This window comes from Nyctereutes procyonoides, unplaced genomic scaffold (assembly GCF_905146905.1).
Source record: "Nyctereutes procyonoides isolate TBG_1078 unplaced genomic scaffold, NYPRO_anot_genome, whole genome shotgun sequence".
In the NCBI taxonomy this organism is placed as follows: Eukaryota; Metazoa; Chordata; class Mammalia; order Carnivora; family Canidae; genus Nyctereutes; species Nyctereutes procyonoides.
The window spans coordinates 14,752,019-14,771,617 of record NW_026575020.1 but is presented as its reverse complement, the minus strand read 5'-3'; the positions used below and the strand labels follow the sequence as shown (position 1 = coordinate 14,771,617).

Below are 19,599 nucleotides of genomic sequence, written 5' to 3'. Positions count from 1 at the left end.
AAATTGATCACACTGTGGCTTATTGTTTTTGAGTTTTGTAGCTGGACCATTGTGAAAACTCAGAAAGATTGTTAGCATGAGCGGAAGCTATCTTCCCTGAAGAGCAGGAGAGCGCAGACAGCATGTTTGGGTGCACCTCTATGCACAGTGCTGGTGATACCAAAATAAGACCTACATTTTGCTTTCAACAAACACACAGTCTAGTGGGGAAAACAGACCCAGAAACACATGAATGCACTCATTTCAAAGAGGAAACAGCTCTATCAGGAGAAAGTTCAAAGGCTAAAGGGCTGAGCAGCTAGCGTTGCCTGGGAACGAGAGGAAAGCTTCCCAGAAGAGGTGACATTTGAACAAAGTGGCAGTTTACACATGTTGGCAGAAGTGTGTTCCTGGCAGGAAGAACAGCAGCCCAGAGGTGAAATGGCACAGCATACGCTCCAGGAACCCTGAGTGCCTCAGCAAGGCCAGAGCACGGGGCAAGTGGTGGGGGTGAGGCTGGAGAGAAGGCAGGGATCAGACTCTGGAGAGCTTTGAGAAACCAGGTTAACAAACTTAGAGTTAATCTGACAGGACATGAGGAGCCAGTGGAGGACATGAGCAGGAGGGTGGCCTACAGATGAAGGCCTCCCTGGCCACAGGAGGAGGGGAGATGGGAGGTGGGGAGAACAGACAGAGGGGAAGCCATTCCTTTGTTTCTTTGCACCCCATCTTGCTTCATAAAAGACTTAATGAGGGTAGTTAAGGGCCTGTAACTTCACCTGTGTTCTTGACTCACCCCATCCCAGCTTCAAAAACCCTTAAAGATGTGAAGAGGGTGAAGAGAAGAGAGGAGAAGGGAAAGGAGATGGAAGACAAGAAAAGAAAGAGGAGGATAAAAAGGTAATTCAAAAAAATCAGGGAGTCAAAGCCAATGAGCCAGCTGGGATCCACGGCCCAATGATATCAAGATACTGCTTCAGTGACTCTGTGATGCTCTTGGCTTTTCTGTCATGAGCCAAGATGGACTCCATGGCTTCATTCATCGTGTATGTCCTCATACACTCTCATTCAAAGACTAGAGGTGAGGAAAGGGATGCGGGCAGTTTCTTTCTCCTTCTGCCTTTGATCTCTTGGCTTTAATCATAGAGGAAAAATCTTTTCCAGAAGCTCCCTGGCAAACACATTTTTTGTTGTATTTGTCCTTCCTGGATCATAAGAACATGTGGGCATTCCTAGCTTTTAAGTCTTCTGGCAAAGTGAACACCTCTGTTAGGGGACCATCAAGGGGGAAGTGGTTGGGGATGACCGTTGGGTGGGCCCCCAAGAGCAATGCTATGTTCTTGTAAAGCACCTGGGAACAGGAATGAATATAATGGGCCAGAGGCAAGAGAATCTTGGCAATGATGCAAAGTTTCTCTGACAAAAAATTCACAATAGCAAAGGTCACAAACTCAAATGTGAGTAATATAAATGAGAGAGGGAGGTCAGGTAGGAATCTCTCTATCCAAAGAGGTACTGAGGCTCATCACCCACCTCTGCGTAGTGCAGAATTCTTGCATCTGAGCCAGAGACAGGAAATCAAGATTTTTTTTTCTCTAGAGAAAAATCTTCAGAAAAATAAATCTTTATGTGTTGACACTTGGGGGTCCTTCAGCAAATAGCGAGTTTCTACCTGAACCCTAAAGCGAAGTCTGAAAGCTTTACCTATACATAGAGGAAGCAATTAGCATTGTATTGCCTTACTCTTACTGTAGATAAATGAAGATCACCAGGAGTTTAAGAAGGACCACCAACACAAAGAGCAAACATAAAGTAAATCGAAAAATGAATGAGAAGAAAACAGAAATGGCCTGGGAAGCAGAAAAAAACTTTTAAAAAATCTCCTGTTTATATAATTAGCATCCTTTGAGAGAAGCGAGAATATATAAGAACCATAAAATAAGAACAGGACAAGAAAGAGCTCTCAAAAATCAAAATATATTGACAGACATGAAAACTATAATGGAGGAATTGGAAAATTGAGTTGAGAGAATCGCTTCTGAATATAGACTAAAAACGTAGTTTGAATAGGGTTTCCACAGGATGGGGCTCAGTGTGGATTGTCAAAGCCTGGGTGTCCCCTCCTGGCAGCTCCCCTTTGTGGGCGTTCAAGCAAGGTGAGCACAATGTCTCCATGGGGAGACAGCTCAGTGCAGGGAGCCAGTTTAAAGGGATGAGAAATATGTTTGTGTAGAGGTCTGACACACGTGTTGGAGACCAAGCAGGGTGAGGATGGGGTCCACCTGGTGGGGATGGATGTTGGGATGTGAGGTTTGGGAGCATGAGTAGGATAAGAAAGCTGCCTGCCTTGGGGGCTGCCCTGCAGTGTGATACCAAAGCCCATATGGAGGGAGAAAATGGAACTGATGTGGGAGATTGGTTGTATAGAGGGCAATGAATCGAATAGGTTAGTAAATTAAGAATAGAGTGATATCAGAGAAAATGGTAGAATGGAGAACTCCAAGGGTCCATCCCTCCATAGAAACACTTTGATATATATATATATATATATATATATATATATAAAAGAATAGATTTGAGAGTCCAGGAATAAATCCATAAATTTATGGTCAATTAATTTTCAAAAGACTCTTAGATGGGGGGAAAAAACAGTCTCTTCAACAAATGGTGCTGGGGCAAGTGGATATCCCATGAAAGGAAAAAAGCCGGACTACTACCTGAGACCATATGTGAAAATTAACTCAAAATGGATCGGAGATCTAAAACATAAAAGCTAAAGCTATAAAACTCTTAGAAAAAAAAATAGCAGTGAGCATGCCCAGCACCCAAACAGTGAATGGCTCCTAAAAGCCATTCTTCAGCAAAAAGAATCAGGACTGTTTAGAGAAATACTTGATTCCAGAGCTGGAAGGGGAAACTGCAAGGTAAGCGTGGGCATGTCACTGGGGTAGAAAGTAAGGATGTGCTCAAAGAAGAAAAAGAACACAGGAGCCAGCTAAGAGAGACTTCAACTAGCTATAATAGATTCTAACTCAATTGATTTAAAAAAGGAAACTATAAGTCCACACAGATAGAAATAAACAAAAGAATAAATCAGAAATTTGCTAAGGAACCAGATATTGCATAGTCTCAAAGTACCTCCCCACAAAATATTTGCTATTTTTAAAGATAGTTATAACGAAGGTGAGAAGTCTAACAAGTAATCAAAGTGATGGGATGATTGTAATGGGACAAAGTGAAATCACTCGCACCTTATAAGATGCAATAAGAACACAGCATGACTCCTAGGAAGTCCCTGAAAAAGTCACGAAAGTGCATCGCCTGGATCTAATCACCATGAAACATCAGAAAAATCCAAATTAAGGGACATTGTACAAAATCACTGGCCTGTAATCTTTGAAAGTGCTAAAATCACCAAATTCAAGGAGAAGCTCTTCCAGACTCAAGGACCCTAAAAAGACACGATAACTAAATGCAACATGCAATTTTGAATCAGATTCTTTTTCCATATGACTTGACTGGGACGTTTGACAAAGACTGGATTCTAGCAATGTGTTGTTATGGCATTAATGTTAATGACTGTATGGCAGTATCATAGGAAAATGTGTTTGTAGAAAATGCATGTTGGTGTATTAAGGAATGGTGGGCATCATGTTGGATACTTACCCTCAAGCCATCAGGAAATAGAGTCCTTTATACTAGGAACTTTTCTGTAAGTTTGAAATTTTTCAAGAAATTTAAAAAAATTTTTAAATACTATTTATTTTCGAAAGAGTGCACTCTTGAGTGGGGGGAGGGGCAGAAGGAGAAGGAGAGGAGCAGACTTCCTGCTGAGTGAGCAGCCTGACAGAAGGCTCCAACTCAGGACCAAGATCATGACCTGAGCCTATATCAAGGGTCAGTTGCTTAACCGACAGAGTCATCCAGGCGCCCCCCAAAATTCTTAGGGTAAATAATGTTTAAGTTAAAGTAAAAAAAATACATAGGATATCTTTCTATCCTCTGAGTGAGAAACAATTTGTTTTAATTAGGTATCAATAAGAATTAATATTAAAATGAAAGGCTGATACATTGACTACGTTAAAATTAACATCACATATAGAGAAGAAGATATTGCAATGACACAACTGACAACAGAGCAGTAATCAGGTGATAATGAGAATTCCTACATTCACTAGAAAAAAGTCAAAAGAAAAATTAACAAAAGGTATCCATGGGAGAAGTGAATGCAATAAAAACATAGAAAGAAACATTAGGGAGGAAAGAAATGCAAATTTCTATAGACTACAGAGAAATATTTTTTACCTACTAAACTGGCAAAAATTCTGGATGTTATACACAGCTGATAAATTACTGAACACTACATCTGAAACTAATGATGTACTAGATGTAGGCTAATTGGATTTATATAAAATTAAAATAAAATAAATTGGCAAAAATTAATAGCTCTGACAATATCAACTGTTAGAAGAATGTGAATCTATGGGAATACTTAAGACACCACTTAAGACCATGTAATCTGGCACAAAAATTTTGGAAAACAACTTGGTACTATTTTGTAAAGTTATAGCTTTGGAAACCTCAAAACTTAGCTATCCCATTACAAAGTATATAACCCATAGCTCCTCAACATAGCAACTGAGGACAAATAGAGGAATATTCGAAATAGCACTGTTGGCAATAGCAAAAAAATAAAAAACAGCAACAAAAGAACCCCACAACAAACCAGAAACAACTCAAGTAAGATTAAAAATAGAATGTTGAGTGGAAAAAAAAAAACAATTCCCAGTTTATTATGTTTACAGTAGGACATTTTCAGAGAGCTCAAAAAAAGCAAAACGAAACAATATACTAATTATGTAAAAATGTGATAAAAGTGTTTTATAAGCAGTAAGACGGCAAATGCAAAATTCAAGAAAATGGGGCAGCCTGGGGGGCTCAGCGGTTTAGCGCCAACTTCAGCTCAGGGCATGATCCTGGAGTCCCAGGATCAAGTCCCACATCAGACTTCCTGCATGGAGCCCGCTTTTCCCTCTGCTTGTGTCTCTGCCTCTCTCTCTCTCTCTCTCTCTCTCTCTCTCTCTCTCTCTCTGTGTGTGTGTGTGTGTGTGTGTGTCTCATGAATAAATAAATAAAATCTTTAAAAAAAATTCAAGAAAATGGTTTCATTGGGGAGGAATGAGTGAATGTGCAGAAGAGGACCCTGTGGATAGGTATCAGTTACTGGTAAGTTTTATTTCTTGAATCGAGTAGTCTTTATGGGAGCTTTCATAATGCTATAATGATTTATAACTCACATGCACTTTACACATCATCTTTTTTGTAACAATTATTACACTACACTGAAAATGGAAAGAGGAAATACTCTGAACGTTCATTATATTTTCAAATTTGAAAATAAAAAGCCTCAAAAAAAGATTGAAAGAAAAAAATAGTTACATGGTTTGCCCAATGTCATATCACATGATTTTTATATTTGATTCTTACAATAAATGTGGAAGGTTTGGAGGTCAGATAATAATTTAAGCAAGTTCATTGAAGAAGAAGTCATGAGGCCAAGGGAGGCCAAGTGCTTCATCCCAGGTCATCATCAATTTGGTAAGTGATGGGTTAGGGCTCTCATTTAAAGATTAACCTTGAAATCTTGTACTGTTTCCAACAATCCAGACTCACACCAAAACAGAGTATTGGAAAATAGATAGGCAGTAGATAGCTCTTATGGAGAAATGGTGTCATCATAACCGGGAACCGTCCACCAGGAAGGCAGAAATTAGAGTGTGGTTTTACAGAAAGCTTCCAGGAGGTTACATCCTATTGTCATAGAAGAGCTCAAATCATCCATCATGAATAAAAATAAGAACATTTTCTTGCAGACATGCCCCTGAATCTATGTTCACTCTCAGTTCTCTGTTTCACTCTTGGGCATGTTGCATGGCCCTCCCACCCTCTCCAGGCCTCCCTCACTGACTGAGGAATTGCCACCAAACACTTCCAAAGCACTACCCATCTGATGAGAGAAGAAATGTCAGGCAGAATGATAACAATGACCATAATCCTTACCTAGGTTCTATGTAAGGTTTATAAAATATTCGTACACATTTCTTTGGAATCTTGTAACAAATCTGTGAGATTGTTGGGACGGATATTGCTTCATGCCAGTCCTGTGCAGAGGAATCCACGAGTTCAAGAGAGGCCAGGTGGCTTCTCCAAGGTCACCAGTCTGGTGACAAATGGGCCAGGGGCTCCCAGTTTAGGGCTAAGTCTTCAAAGGCCTGTGCTTTCTCTAACATGTTTGGACACAGACCAAAAGTGGCTGGGAAAACACGTAAACTAGAACTGCTCTCACTGGGGAAATACCTTTCTTGTAAGAGGAAACCATCCACCAAGGAGAAAAGAAGGGTGGCTTTCTGGAGCCATGAGAACTTCTCACTGTAGCAGGAGTTTTAGAACTCCAGCATAAACCTTAGCCACCAAACAGGACATGTTCCTTTTTCCTAAGAATCAGAGTAAGGTGCTTAGTTTCAGAACTCAGTCACTTCTATGATGACCTCCACAACGTATCCACAAGCTGTGAAGACAGCAGGAACAGGAGCTCTCCCTCCATTTCACAAATGGAAAAGCAAGCCAGGGAGAAGTGACCTACTCATTGTCCAAGATCCCTTTTACAAAGCAGCCGGCGCCTCCCTAGTCTCCTCACTGCTGCCTGCACCTCCTGGTTCCTCAGCGTGTAGATCATGGGGTTGAGCATGGGGGTCATGACCGTGTGGCTGATGGACACAGCCTTGTCCATGGAGAAGGGGGTGAAGGGCCGAGCATAGAGGTAAATGCTTGGAATGAAAACCATAGACACAACGACGATGTGGGTGGTACAGGTGGAAGCTGCCTTCCTCCTCGCCTGCCCAGAGTGGGACCTCAGCATCACCAGGATGACAGAGTAGGAGGTCAGGAGGAGAAAGAACCAGATGACATCCAACAGCCCACTGTTGGAGATCATGAGGAACTCCAGAAGGGACGTGTCAGTGCAGGCAAGTCTCAGCACTTGTGGGACATCGCAGTAGAAGTTATCCAGGATGTTGGGGCCACAGAAAGGCAGTGGGAGCATCAGAGCCAGTTGGGCAATGGAATGCACAAAACCTACCATCCAGGCTGTCACTACCAGCTGGACACAGAGCTGAGTGTTCATGATGGTGACATAGTGGAGGGGCCGGGAGATGGCAACGAGGCGGTCATAGGCCATCACAGAGAGGAAGAAGACCATGGCACCTCCCAGAAAGTGAAAGAAGAAGATCTGGGCCATGCAGCCCTGGTAGGAGATGGTCTTCTTCTCAGAGAGGAAGTCCACCAGCATCTTTGGGGCAGTGACAGAGGAGAAACAGAGGTCCAGCACAGCCAGGTTTCGGAGCAGAAAGTACATGGGTGTGTGGAGCCGGGTGTCTGAGGTCACCGTGACCATGATGAGGAGGTTTCCCACGACAGTGGTGGTGTACACAAACAAGAACACCAGAAACAGGAAAAGCTGGAGCTCTCGAGTCTGGGAGAACCCCAAGAAGACAAATTCTGATACCCACGTGAGGTTCTGTGGCTCCATGGCATCTCGTCCATACACCTAAAGAAACTGAACCACAGGCATTGATGCATGAAGTCGCTTTTAGTGCTAGGGACTCAAACCGAGTTTCCAGGCCTAGATGATGGATCCTCTTGTGCAGACCATATCACCAGGTGCTGATTAATTGGGCATACCTCTGGACAGTTTACAAGTTGGTGCTGTAATATACATTCATGAGATATATTAAAGCCATCCAGAGCCACATGCAACCTGTCTTTCAAAGATTACATGGGATACTCGGGTGGGGAGACAGTTGGAGTCCAACATACCAGCAGTCAAGTTCAGGGCTTCTACTTCCTTGAGATCTGACCTTGATTAAACTACTTAATCTCTCTGAGCCTCAGTTTCCACGTGTGTAAGATAGAAATAAAAACATTTCTTTATAGAACCTTTTAGGAGATGAAATAAAATGACACATCCAGTTCCTAGAACAGCCTGGAAATAAATCATTCTGGCAATCAATTCTTCTGGATATTCCCCTCCTCTAAAGACATCCTTCCTTCTAATAGTCTCAAATAAATTTTTCTAATAACCAGTTTTCATGCAACATTTAATACGTCTTCCTGTTAATGAACTTTTCCTGTGACTATGTTTTTCCTCCACAATTTAACCGAAAGCTCCCAGAGGCAGAGACATGGATCTTTATTTTGCCCCCTCCTCCTGCTCTGCCCTGTGCCCATCTTTGTGGATAGTCAACGTTCCAAAAGCAGGTAGTGTTCACTGCTGGGTGGGGGAGGAACTGTGGGGTGTAGCCCCTTACCTGCTGAGGCCTGAAATATATGGATGTGTGCTGAGACAAGAGAGAGTCTCTGGATTAAGAAATAGATGATGAATATTACATGATGGGGACTCAGAGAGCTCTACTGAGAGGAAACAAGAAGTTTAGAAGATGTTACTGATCTAAGGGGAGAAGATGAAGGAAGATGTTGAGATAGGAGCAATAGGAACAGACAAAGGAATCAAGGCAGGAGAGGAAGAGGATGGGAGAGGGAGGAAGAGAGCAGGTGAAGGAAGGGAAAATGGTGGCAGTGGGGAAGGAGAGGGAATGGGGCAAAACTGGAGAAGGAGGTGGAGGGGAAGAGGTAAGGGGTGTGGGGTTAGGGCTAGGGGCCTCTCCCACTCCTCCTGCCCTGTCTCAGTCCTATCCTCTCTCATGAGCTTTCTGCAGTCTAGATAGATTAAAGGTCATGTTAATCTCATTCTTTGGCTTCCATTTGCTTCCAATGACTGTCTAGTGCCCCTAGATTAAAACTCAAACTCTTCCATGCTGCTCAACATGCTTTGTGCATTTGTACAGAGTTGAAAAACATGCTTACATATGTGCATGCAACTCCCTCTCAGCGTGTCACACAAGGCTATAAAATATAGCCTTCACTACCTTTGTATCCCTGTCACCCAGGAACTGATTGCCATTTAAGAAATTCATAGCTTCTCACATGTGCCATAAACTCGGTTTTTTCTGTAGCCTTGGTAATGAGTTCTGTTTCCTGAAATGCCTTTTACTACCTTCTCACCCTATAAGGACTGGGATATCACCTGCTCTGTGACTCCCCCCCCATCTCTTGCATGCAGAATTAATCTCTTCTTTCTCTGGGTGCCAACAAGGTTTTATAAATAGCTCCCTTAGAGCATTTTTCCCTTTCTTCTCTTGTCCCTCTCTCTTAACTAGAGTGTAGATTCGGTGACTCAATAGCTTCAGCACCTAGAACAGAAATGCTGATTTAGCAGTTGCTCCAAACATGTTTGCTAACCAATGGATTAGTAGTAGGTAATTCTGTGACCTTGTTTTCTGGGTCTAGGTGGGGATTTTGTGGTGTATTTCCTCACACTCTGCTCTCAGCACCCTCCGTTCCAGCTTGGTTATTAAAAGCCTGGGTTTTCGGGGATCCCTAGGTGGCTCAGCGGTTTGGTGCCTGCCTTTGGCCCAAGGTGCGATCCTGGAGTCCCAGGATCGAGTCCCACATCGGGCTCCCGGCATGGAGCCTGCTTCTCTCTCCTCCTGTGTCTCTGCCTCTCTCTCTCTCTCTCTCTATCATAAATAAATAAACAAACAAACAAACAAACAAATAAATAAATCTTAAAAAAAAAAAGCCTGGATTTTCACATGCAACCTGAGGCATCTGTTTTCAACATCACATTTCCCCTGAATTCCTTCCCAAGACTCTCTTCACAGTTCAGACTTACTACTATCCAGCCTATGTCACTTGTTTATGTTTATTCTCCCCCACGTTCCAGTAAGTATTTTGGGTCCTTCTGGCAGTTGATTTATCTACAAGGAAGAAAACCTTGGTGTCTTACCTTCCTCCAGCCCAGAACCAGAGAATGGCTTCAGGTCTCACATAATCTTGAAGAGCCTTTTCCTGCAGCATCAGTTCCCTGGCCACTGCCCACACATCACCTATGATGGCAGGGGTGACCCTAGGGAAAGAGGGCATATCCTTGGGGACACACTATTGGACTGGGCTCGGCTCTGGAAGCAGAGCTAGGGTGATTCCACACACCCCCTCCACCATCACTGATTCCCCCTGGAGGCCAGGGAACAATGGGAGTTGTTAAAAGAGTTTCTAAATGTCTCAAAAACATATACTCTCTGAGAGGTCTTCCTTGGGGGCCAAAGTACCAAGGACATTGAAAACTTAAGAGATTTGCAGGATGTAGGATTCTAAGACCATGATCCGAAAGCACAAGAGTCTCTTCCAAGGAAACAGACTCTGAGAGTTTTAGACAAACCCATTTATTAGAATCACCTGGAGAGCTTAAGACAGTGTGTCCCCAGCCCCAGACTTTCTCATTCAGTTGGGCGATAATAGGGCCAAAAATTTGCATTTGGAACAAGTTCTCAGATAATTCTGTTGCTCCTGTTCCTGGGCTACACATTTAGCACCGCTGACTGTTCTCTCTCTCTCTCTCTCTCTCTCTCTCTCTCTCGCATGTGCAGAATATTCAAGCTAACATTTCTTCCTTTTTTCTTCTCCTTTTCCTCCTCCTTCTCTTTCTTCCTTTCCTTCTGCTTTTAAACTTAATTGATCTTTATTTAGAGAAAGTCGTATGTGGGAAAATGTTTTTGTACTACAATGGAAACTCATGAAAAATCTTGTCCTTGGGGCAGCCTGGGGGGGGGGGGGCTCAGTGGTTTAGTGCCACTTTCAGTCCAGGTGTGATCCTGGAGACCCAGGTTGGAGTCCTACGTCAGGGTCCCTGCATGGAGCCTGCTTCTCCCTCTGCCTGTGTCTCTGCCTCTCTCTTGTGTCTCTCATGAATAAATAAATAAAATCTTAAAAAAAAAAAATCTTGTCTTTTATTTTACCAACCAGAACCACAGTGTTGATTTACCAACTGTATCCAGGTCTATTCATACTATTTATAAAATGCTAGAATTTTTTTAAAATTGTAATTAAATTCAATTAATTATAACATAGTGTACTATAAATTTCTGAGGTAGAGTTTAGTGATTCATCAGGTGTGTATAACACCCAGTGCTCATTACATCAAGTGCACTCCTTAATGCCCATCACCCAGTTACCCCATCCTCCAACCCACCCCCCTTTAGCAACCCTCAGTTGGTTTCCTATAGTTAGGAGTCTCATATGGTTTGTCTCCCTTTTTGCTTTTATCTTATTTTATTTTTACCTCCCTTCTTCTATGATCCTCTGTTTTGTTTCTTAAACTCCACACATGAGTGAAATCATATAATTGTCTTTCTCTGATGGACTTATCTCCCTTAACATATTACCCTCTAGTTCCATCTATGTTGTTGCCAATGGTAAGATTTCAGTTTTTTGGTGGCTGAGTAATATGCCATTGCATATAAAATGCTACCGTTTTATATGCGAACTATTACTGATTCTAGCACACTGATTGCTACAAGAAACTCTTAAAATGTCTCCTTATGAGAAAGCAATCAAAACCAAAATTCACTGCCACTGTAAGCTTGATGTGCTGTAAAACCTGATTTTTTAGGTCTCTCTGATCTACATAGCATTTCCAGGTTGGTCTAAATTCTTGCATTGGACATGTTTACACTTGGCCTAATAGGGTATCTCTGGCAGATAAGAATACAATGTGAAGATTTTCCACATACAGGAAATGTAGATTAAAAGAGAAACCAACCACTAACTCTTGTTTAGAGCTTCAGTCCAATTTAAAATTTAATCACTTGAAACCAAGTGGTCTGGATTGATTCTGGGGAAAGGGACAGGGCTTGTACATTTTGTTGACGATCATGTGGCTGATTTTTGAGTTCTGATTCTGACTTAGCTTTCACTAAGAGAAAACTGAGATATTTCAGTTAATCTATTTCCCCTGTCAAGACATTTATGGGTCTGTAGAATGTCCACCAAACCTCATCTGTTCACTGCATCCACTGGCCAACATAATGAATTCCCAACACCAGAATGGCAGGAAAGGAGTAATCATGCTGAAGACCCAGTCATGGAAAACTGAACTGAGAAAATGATTTCCCCATGTACCATATATCTAAGAAAATAAATATTTATCAGGCTTAACTGTTGTTACCACCTCAAACTTGTGTGGATGCAAGATAAATCTGGAAGGAACTTCATCTATATTCTCATTAAGGGTGCCCAGCATCACTGATAGTAATAATTCTCCTGTTATGATGGCTGGTTTCATATGTCAACTCGATGAGTCTATAGTTCCCAGTTATTCAACCAAACACTAATCTAAGTGTTGCCATGAAGGTACTTCGCACTTGTGACTGCTACCTATAATCAGTTGATTTTAAGTAAAAGATAATTTCCTACAAAACCTGGATGTGCGTGAGTCGGTGACTTAAAAAGCCTTGAGGGCAAGACTGAGGTTTCCTTGAAGAAGGTAACATTCTGGACTATGGCTTCAGAGCCCCTGCCTGCCCTTCCTGATGCCTGTCCTATGCACTTCTACTGACTCGGGGTCAGTCTCACAATCATGTAGGCCAATTCCTTGCAATAAATCTCTTAATATATTCATATTATCTGGTTATGCAACTGATTCTGTTGCTCTGGTGGAACTCTGACCGATACACCACCTTGTATGGATCAAATGTAAAACTAACTCCTAGGCAGGGCTAATTGAGGTCTTCTCCTCCTCATACCTCAGTCATCCCTGAACTTGACCATAAATGCAACTGGAATGGCAAGATTTGCAGATTAATGAGGCTAAGACATGGAGTATTCTCTGAGCCAGAATCAAACTATCACTGAGCATAACATATAGAGAAGTTGAATTACTATGTTGTACACCTGAAAGTAATGTACCATTGTGTGTCAGCTGAGTATAGTTACACTCAAACAAAATATCGTTTTAACCTGCTACCACTGAAATAATGTACAGCCTTCCATCAACTTCTGAGAGCGCTGTTTTCATTAATCCTATATAAATAAAATGACAAAAGACCATTACTTGACTAGACCTGATTGTGTAGACCCTAAAGAACCAGATGACTCTTTTATTTAGATTATTTATTTATTTATTTATTATTGAGAGACAGAATGAGAGAGAGAGAGAGAAAGAGAGAGAGAGAGGCAGAGACACAGGCAGAGGGGGAAGCAGGCTCCATGCAGGGAGCCTGACGTGGGACTCCATCTTGGGTCTCCAGGATCAGGCCCTGGGCTGAAGGTGGCGCTAAACCGCTGAGCCACTCAGGCTGTCCTAACTATCTTGATTTAATTTAAAAGTGTTGTTGGGAAGATTTCAACTTATACTACGAAGCTCAAGTAATCAAAACAATATGGTACTGGCACAGAAATAAACACAAACACCAAAGGAATAGAATAGAAAACCCAGAAGTGAATCCACAATTATATGGCCAATTGATCTTTAACAAAGCAAGAAAGAATATCCAATGGGAAAAACAAGTGTCTTCAACAAATGGTCTTGGGAAAACTGGACAGCTACATGCAAAAGAATGAAGCTGGACCACTTTCTTACACCATACACAAAATTAACTGGAAGTGGATTAAAGACCTAAATGTGAGATCTGAAACCATGAAAATCCTAGAAGAGAGTATAGGCAGTAAAGTCTCTCACAGCAGCCATAGAAACATTTTTTGTGGAAATGTCTCCTGAGGCAAGGGAAATAAGAGCAAAAATGAAATATGGGACCACATCAAAATAAAAACCTTCTGCAGAGTAAAAGAAACAATCAACAACACACATGACCTGCTGAAATGCAGAAGATATTTGCAAATGACATACCCAACAAAGAGTTAGTATTCAAAAGATATAAGGAACTTCTACAACTCAACAGCAGAAAACAAGAAATCCAATTTTAAAATGGGCATAAGAGGGGTGCCTGGGTGGCTCAGTCAGATAAGGGTCTGCCTTCAATTCAGATCATGATCTGGGGTCTTGGGATTGAACCCAACATCAGGCGCTCCACTTAGCAGAGTTTTACTCTCTCTAAATTAATTAATTAATTAATTAATTAATTAATTTTAAAAATCTTTTTTTAAAAAAAGGGAGTGAGGTGCTTAGGTGGCTCAGTCAGTTGAGCATCTGCCTTTGGCTCAGGTCATGATTTCAGCATCCTGGGATTGACCCCAAGTCAGGCTCCCTGTCATCAGTGAGTTGCTTCTCCCTCTGTGATCTCCCTCTCTCTCTCAATTAATTTTTTAAAAAAAAATTAATGGGCAGAAGACATGAACATACACTTCTCCAAAGAAGACATCCAGAAGGCCAAAAGACATGAGAAAACACTCAAATTACTCATCATCAGGAAAATGTAAATCAAAACCACAATGAGACATAACCTCACACCTGTCAGAAAGGTTAAACTCAAAAACACAGGAAATAACAAGTCCTGAAGAGGATGTGGAGAAGATGGAATCCTTAAGCACTTGGTGGGAATGCTAACTGATGAAGTCACTGTGGAAAACAGTATGGAGATACCTCAAAAAATTAAAAACAAAAGTATTCCATGATCCAGTATTGCAGTACTCTATATTTACCCAAAGAGTAGGAAAACATTAATTTGAAAGGGTATATGCACCCATAGGTTTACTGAGTCATTATTTACAATAGCCCAATTATGGAAACAGTCCAAGAGTCCATTGATAGATGAATGGATAAAGAAAATGTGATATATGTACACAATGGAATATTAGTCATATAAAAGAATGAAATTTTGCCATTTGCAACAACATACTAGAGAGTAGTATAATGCAAAGTGATATAAGTCAGAGAAAGACAAGTATCATATGATTTCACTCATATGTGGAATTTAGGAAACAAAACAAATGAACAAAGGGAAAAAAGAGACAAACCAGATAATGAGCCAACATAGGGGAGGTAGTTGGGGGATAGGTGAACTAGGTAAAGGACTTTTTTAAAGATCTTATTTATTTATTCATGAGAGACACACAGAGAGAGGCAGAGACATAGGCAGAGGCAGAAGCAGGTTCCCTGTGGGGAGCCCAGTGTGGGACTCCATCCCAGGACCCCAGGATCACGACTTAAGCCAAAGGTAGACACTCAACCACTGAGCCATCCAGGCACCCCTAGGTGAAGGAAGTTAAGAGTACACTTACCTTGATGAGGACTGAGTAATACGTGGAATTGTTGAATCACTATATTTTACATGTGAAACCAATTTAACACTGTATATGAATGATACTGGAAATGAAATTTAGGAGAAAGTATTGATGGGAAGTAAAAAAATAATTATAAATGGGAATGGGTGGAGGAACTAACATTAATTGAATGCCTACTATATGCCAAGTCCTGTGCTGGATGTTTTCCATTTACCCCACTGACCCACACAACACTGTGAGCAATTACGTAAATTTTATAGCTAAAGAAGTAGAAATTCAATGATGTCCAAGAGGAACACAACTAACAAGAGCTAGAGCCCAGATTGAGAGTCTTGGCCACAAATCCTGTTAGTGTCTCACTATACAATTAAAGACAGCATCAGAACGTGGGGAATGTTTTTAATTTAAACTATTTTATGAACAACTTTTTTTTTTGAGATTCATTCATATACTTTAGAGAGAGAGGGGCGGAGAGGGAGAGGGAAAGCCCATGAGTGGGTGGATCAGCTGAGGGAGAGAATCTTCAAGAAGACTCCCTGCTGAGCACAGAGCCTGACCTGAGGCTAATCCCAGGACTCCTGAGATTATGTCCCCGGCCAAAACCAAGAGTTGGATGCCCAATCAACTGAGCCACACATGTGCCCCATGAACAACTTATTTTAAACTTTTTCTGTACAGCCTTTGTCATGAAAGACATTGCACCAACCCATTTAAGGTTAATAAATTTGGATCTGAATCACATTTATATCATAAACATAGCACAGCCTCAGTAAGAGATGTCTTAAATTCTTAGGTCTACAACTGTGTCCTTCTAAAGGAGGTATTTCTCAACAAATTCAGTTCAGAGGGCAGCCCTGGTGGCTCAGCGGTTTAGCACTGCCTTCAGCCCAGGACCTGATCCTGGGGACCCCAGATCAATTCCCACATCAGGCTCCCTGCATGGGGCCTGCTTCTCCCTCTGCTTGTGTCTCTGCCTCTCTCTCTCTCTCTGTGTCTCTCATGAATAAATAAATAAAGTATTTTTAAAAAATTCAGTTCAGAATTGAGTATCTCATGTTGTGAGACCACATGTTAAGATACATCCGAGGAAATGTCTCCCATTTCTCTCCTTTAAGTCAATGTTATAGATTATAATTAGCATTTCTATGCTTCCTTCCATCCTTAGAATTGATATTCTGGATCACATAAGTAAAATTTTCATAAATTAAAAAAGGTACTCAAGATAATTCTTTAAAAAATTAAACCAGTAAGTGACTTCTGGTCATTTACAAATGGAGTCAATAAATTTAAAGGGCACAAGAAAATTCACAACCATCAGTGAATGCAAAGACATAGCTGAGTAACGTTACAGAACTCCAAAGATAAAGAAAGAAGATTAAAAGCAGAAAAGATTGTGATTGTTCTAGAGGTAAGATGAAATTGTTCTCCAGTCACCACAGATATTCACCCATAGCTGAGGTACTCTCTAGGTTTTCCTTTGTGTTTGTGGGAGACCCTGAGTTTCACATCCCACTCATAGCCCTTGTCTCTAAACTTGAAGTCAGAGGATCCAAGTCCCAGCCAAGCTCTGCCACATACTTGCAGGTCACCATTAAGTAAGTCACTTCTCTCTGAGTTTTCTCATTTGTTAAAGTGTTTAACATAAAATAATATAACCACTTTCCATTTTATGAGGATGAGATAAAAGTGAGAAGCGCCTAACACAGTACCTGACACGGGAGTAGGTCCATAGAAATATCGATTTAATCTCAAATGTCACACTCTATGAAGACTTCTCTCCACTTTTCACATAGTAAAACAAAGGTTTAGAGGCAGGGCTTGTCATTTAAAGCCAAGATATTTTAAGTCCACTTTCTGTTACATACCATGAGGCGCTTGCCTAATCTCTTCATGGCTGCCTGCATCTCCTGATTCCTTAGGGTATAGATCATGGGGTTGAGCATGGGGGTCATAACTGTGTAGCTGATGGACACAGCCTTGTCCATGGGGAAAGGAGTGAAGGGCCGGGAGTAGATATAGATACAGGGAATGAAGATCATAGACACCACAATGATGTGAGTGGTACATGTGGAAGCTGCCTTCTTCTTGGCTTGCCCTGAGTGGGACCTCAGCATCACCAGGATGACCGTGTAAGATATCAGAAGGAGAAGGAACCAGATGAGAACCAACATCCCACTGTTGGAGATCATGAGGAACTCCAGAAGGGAGGTATCAGTACAGGCGAGTCTCAGCAGTTGTGGGACATCACAGTAGAAGTTATCCAGGATGTTGGGGCCACAAAAAGGTAACGGGAGCATCAGAGCAAGCTGGACAATGGAGTGAACAAATCCCCCTACCCAAGCAGCCACCACTAGCCCCACACACAATCGAGGGTTCATGATGGTGACATAGTGGAGGGGCCGGGAGATGGCTATGTAGCGGTCATAGGCCATTACTGAAAGGAAGAAGACAGTCCCACCACCCAAGAGGTGAAAGAAGAAGATCTGGGCCATGCAGCCCTGGTAGGAGATGGTCCTGACCTCATGAAAGAAGTCCACCAGCATTTTTGGAGAAGTGACTGTGGAATAGCCGAGATCTATGACAGCCAGATTTCGGAGCAGAAAATACATGGGCGTGTGGAGCCGAGAGTCAGAAGTCACTGTAACCATGATAAGGATGTTTCCCACAATGGTGGTGACATAGACAAATAAGAACACCAGGAACAGGAATTTCTGGAGCTCCTGGGTCTGTGAAAATCCTAAAAGGACAAACTGGAACACTTGTGTGATATTCTGTGCTTCCATGTGATCTTCACCACATGCCTAAAGAATAATCATGCAAAGCAAAAAAAATCATGAAAATTCCATCGTTTTCCTTTGGAGAGTCAGGAATAAGTTAACCAAGGTCATTGTTGAATATATTCCAAGATGCAGCTTAGGAGAACCTTCCATGGAGATAAATACATTTTCAAGGCTCTCACAGACTTCTTTCCTTAACCACACCCTACACTGTATCACAGGCATTTATTTATAAGTCTTTCCCCCTTTGTATCCCTCTGTCCTTGTCCACAGGTTTCATGTCTGATTCATACCTGATGTGCCCAACATAGTGCCCTGTGAAATACAGGTTCCACAAATATGGTAGAATTAAAAAAGAAACAATTAATAAACATGTCATCAAGTACACGTGACCACAAATATCAGCATTATCTCAAAAATCTTGAGAGGATATAGAGACTAATGATTTTAGATAAACAAATAGATGCTTCTTCATGGCAAAGGTTTGACTAGCTGCATATGATTCATTGCTGAAGGAAGAGAGGTGTGGATGAGAAGAAATTGTCATGCCCTAATTTGGAACCAGATGTAAAGCCAACAAGCAGATGATCTTGGCTGAAGGTGGGATGATTAGTACTTCTTAGACTTTTCTACATAAATACTTCTCTAATGGCATTGTTGCCATTGGGCCATCTGCAAAGGTAACTCAAAACAGCGCAGGACAAATGCAAAATTTCCTTGAATTCTCAAGCTTTATATTTTAAAAACTATGTGAACTTTCTATTATACACCTATCTCTAGACAATCTTTGAGGGGCTTTTTTTAATTTTTATTTATTTATGATAGTCAGAGAGAGAGAGAGAGAGAGAGAGAGAGGCGCAAAGACATAGGCAGAGGGAGAAGCAGGCTCCATGCACCGGGAGCCCGATGTGGGATTCGATCCTGGGTCTCCAGGATCGCGCCCTGGGCCAAAGGCAGGCGCCAAGCCGCTGTGCCACCCAGGGATCCCTGAGGGGTTTTTTAAAAAATAAGTATTGTGGCTCATAAACTTCAATTGCTTAGACCAAGGAGTTATAGAAAACATAAAATAGAGAAGAAACATTTCTTTAGTTCAGTAAGTGAAAGTTCTAAAAGACATTCACTTGAAAAATAAAGGGAGTTCTTTAATGTTAAAACTCATTCCCTTGTGTTACACCTTTCGAAAATTGTTTTCTCTAATCATTCAGGAAAATTTGCCCTGAGGCTTGACCCTGTGAAGATAATAGAACATAAAAATATTTTTCTTCCCTGATTCCCACCTGATATATGGGAAGAACAACAGCAATTGCACTAAAGTAGTTTTCATAAAGAATTGAAAAGTGTAAAAAGATTTATATCAACAAATATTAAACAGAATTATCTCTGAAATTATCTGTGAGGTGTTTCAGTACTTAAAACAGTATGATGTTTATCTTATCTAAAATTCACCCGTACCCCAATGTTTGTGTAAAAATGGTGTTCTGGGAAGATACACTTTATTCTGTGGCTTCACCAGCTTCTAGCATAAGACTATTTGAAAAGCATCCCTATGGACAATTGAGAACCTCTGTAAGCCTTTTGGTGGGAAATGACATGATGAAACAGTTAAAATAGGCTTATCCCAGCACACTAGGGTAGAAAGCCCTGAGACAGGCAGGAGTGGAGCAGATACTCCAATGGCATTGTCGGAGCAACCCCAACAAAGGATAAC

At 41.4% G+C, this 19,599-nt stretch overlaps 2 protein-coding genes across 2 annotated transcripts; both read right to left on the bottom strand.

Annotated features, from left to right (window-relative positions):
• Positions 1-6,622: 6,622 nt before the first annotated feature.
• Positions 6,623-7,567, bottom strand: LOC129514137 (olfactory receptor 4D2-like). Its single transcript, XM_055332686.1, has one exon. It carries the CDS (start codon positions 7,565-7,567, stop codon positions 6,623-6,625), a length of 945 nt encoding a protein of 314 aa, XP_055188661.1.
• Positions 7,568-16,955: 9,388 nt separating this feature from the next.
• On the bottom strand, positions 16,956-17,897 carry LOC129514120 (olfactory receptor 4D1). Its single transcript, XM_055332669.1, has one exon. It carries the CDS (start codon positions 17,895-17,897, stop codon positions 16,956-16,958), a length of 942 nt encoding a protein of 313 aa, XP_055188644.1.
• Positions 17,898-19,599: the final 1,702 nt, after the last annotated feature.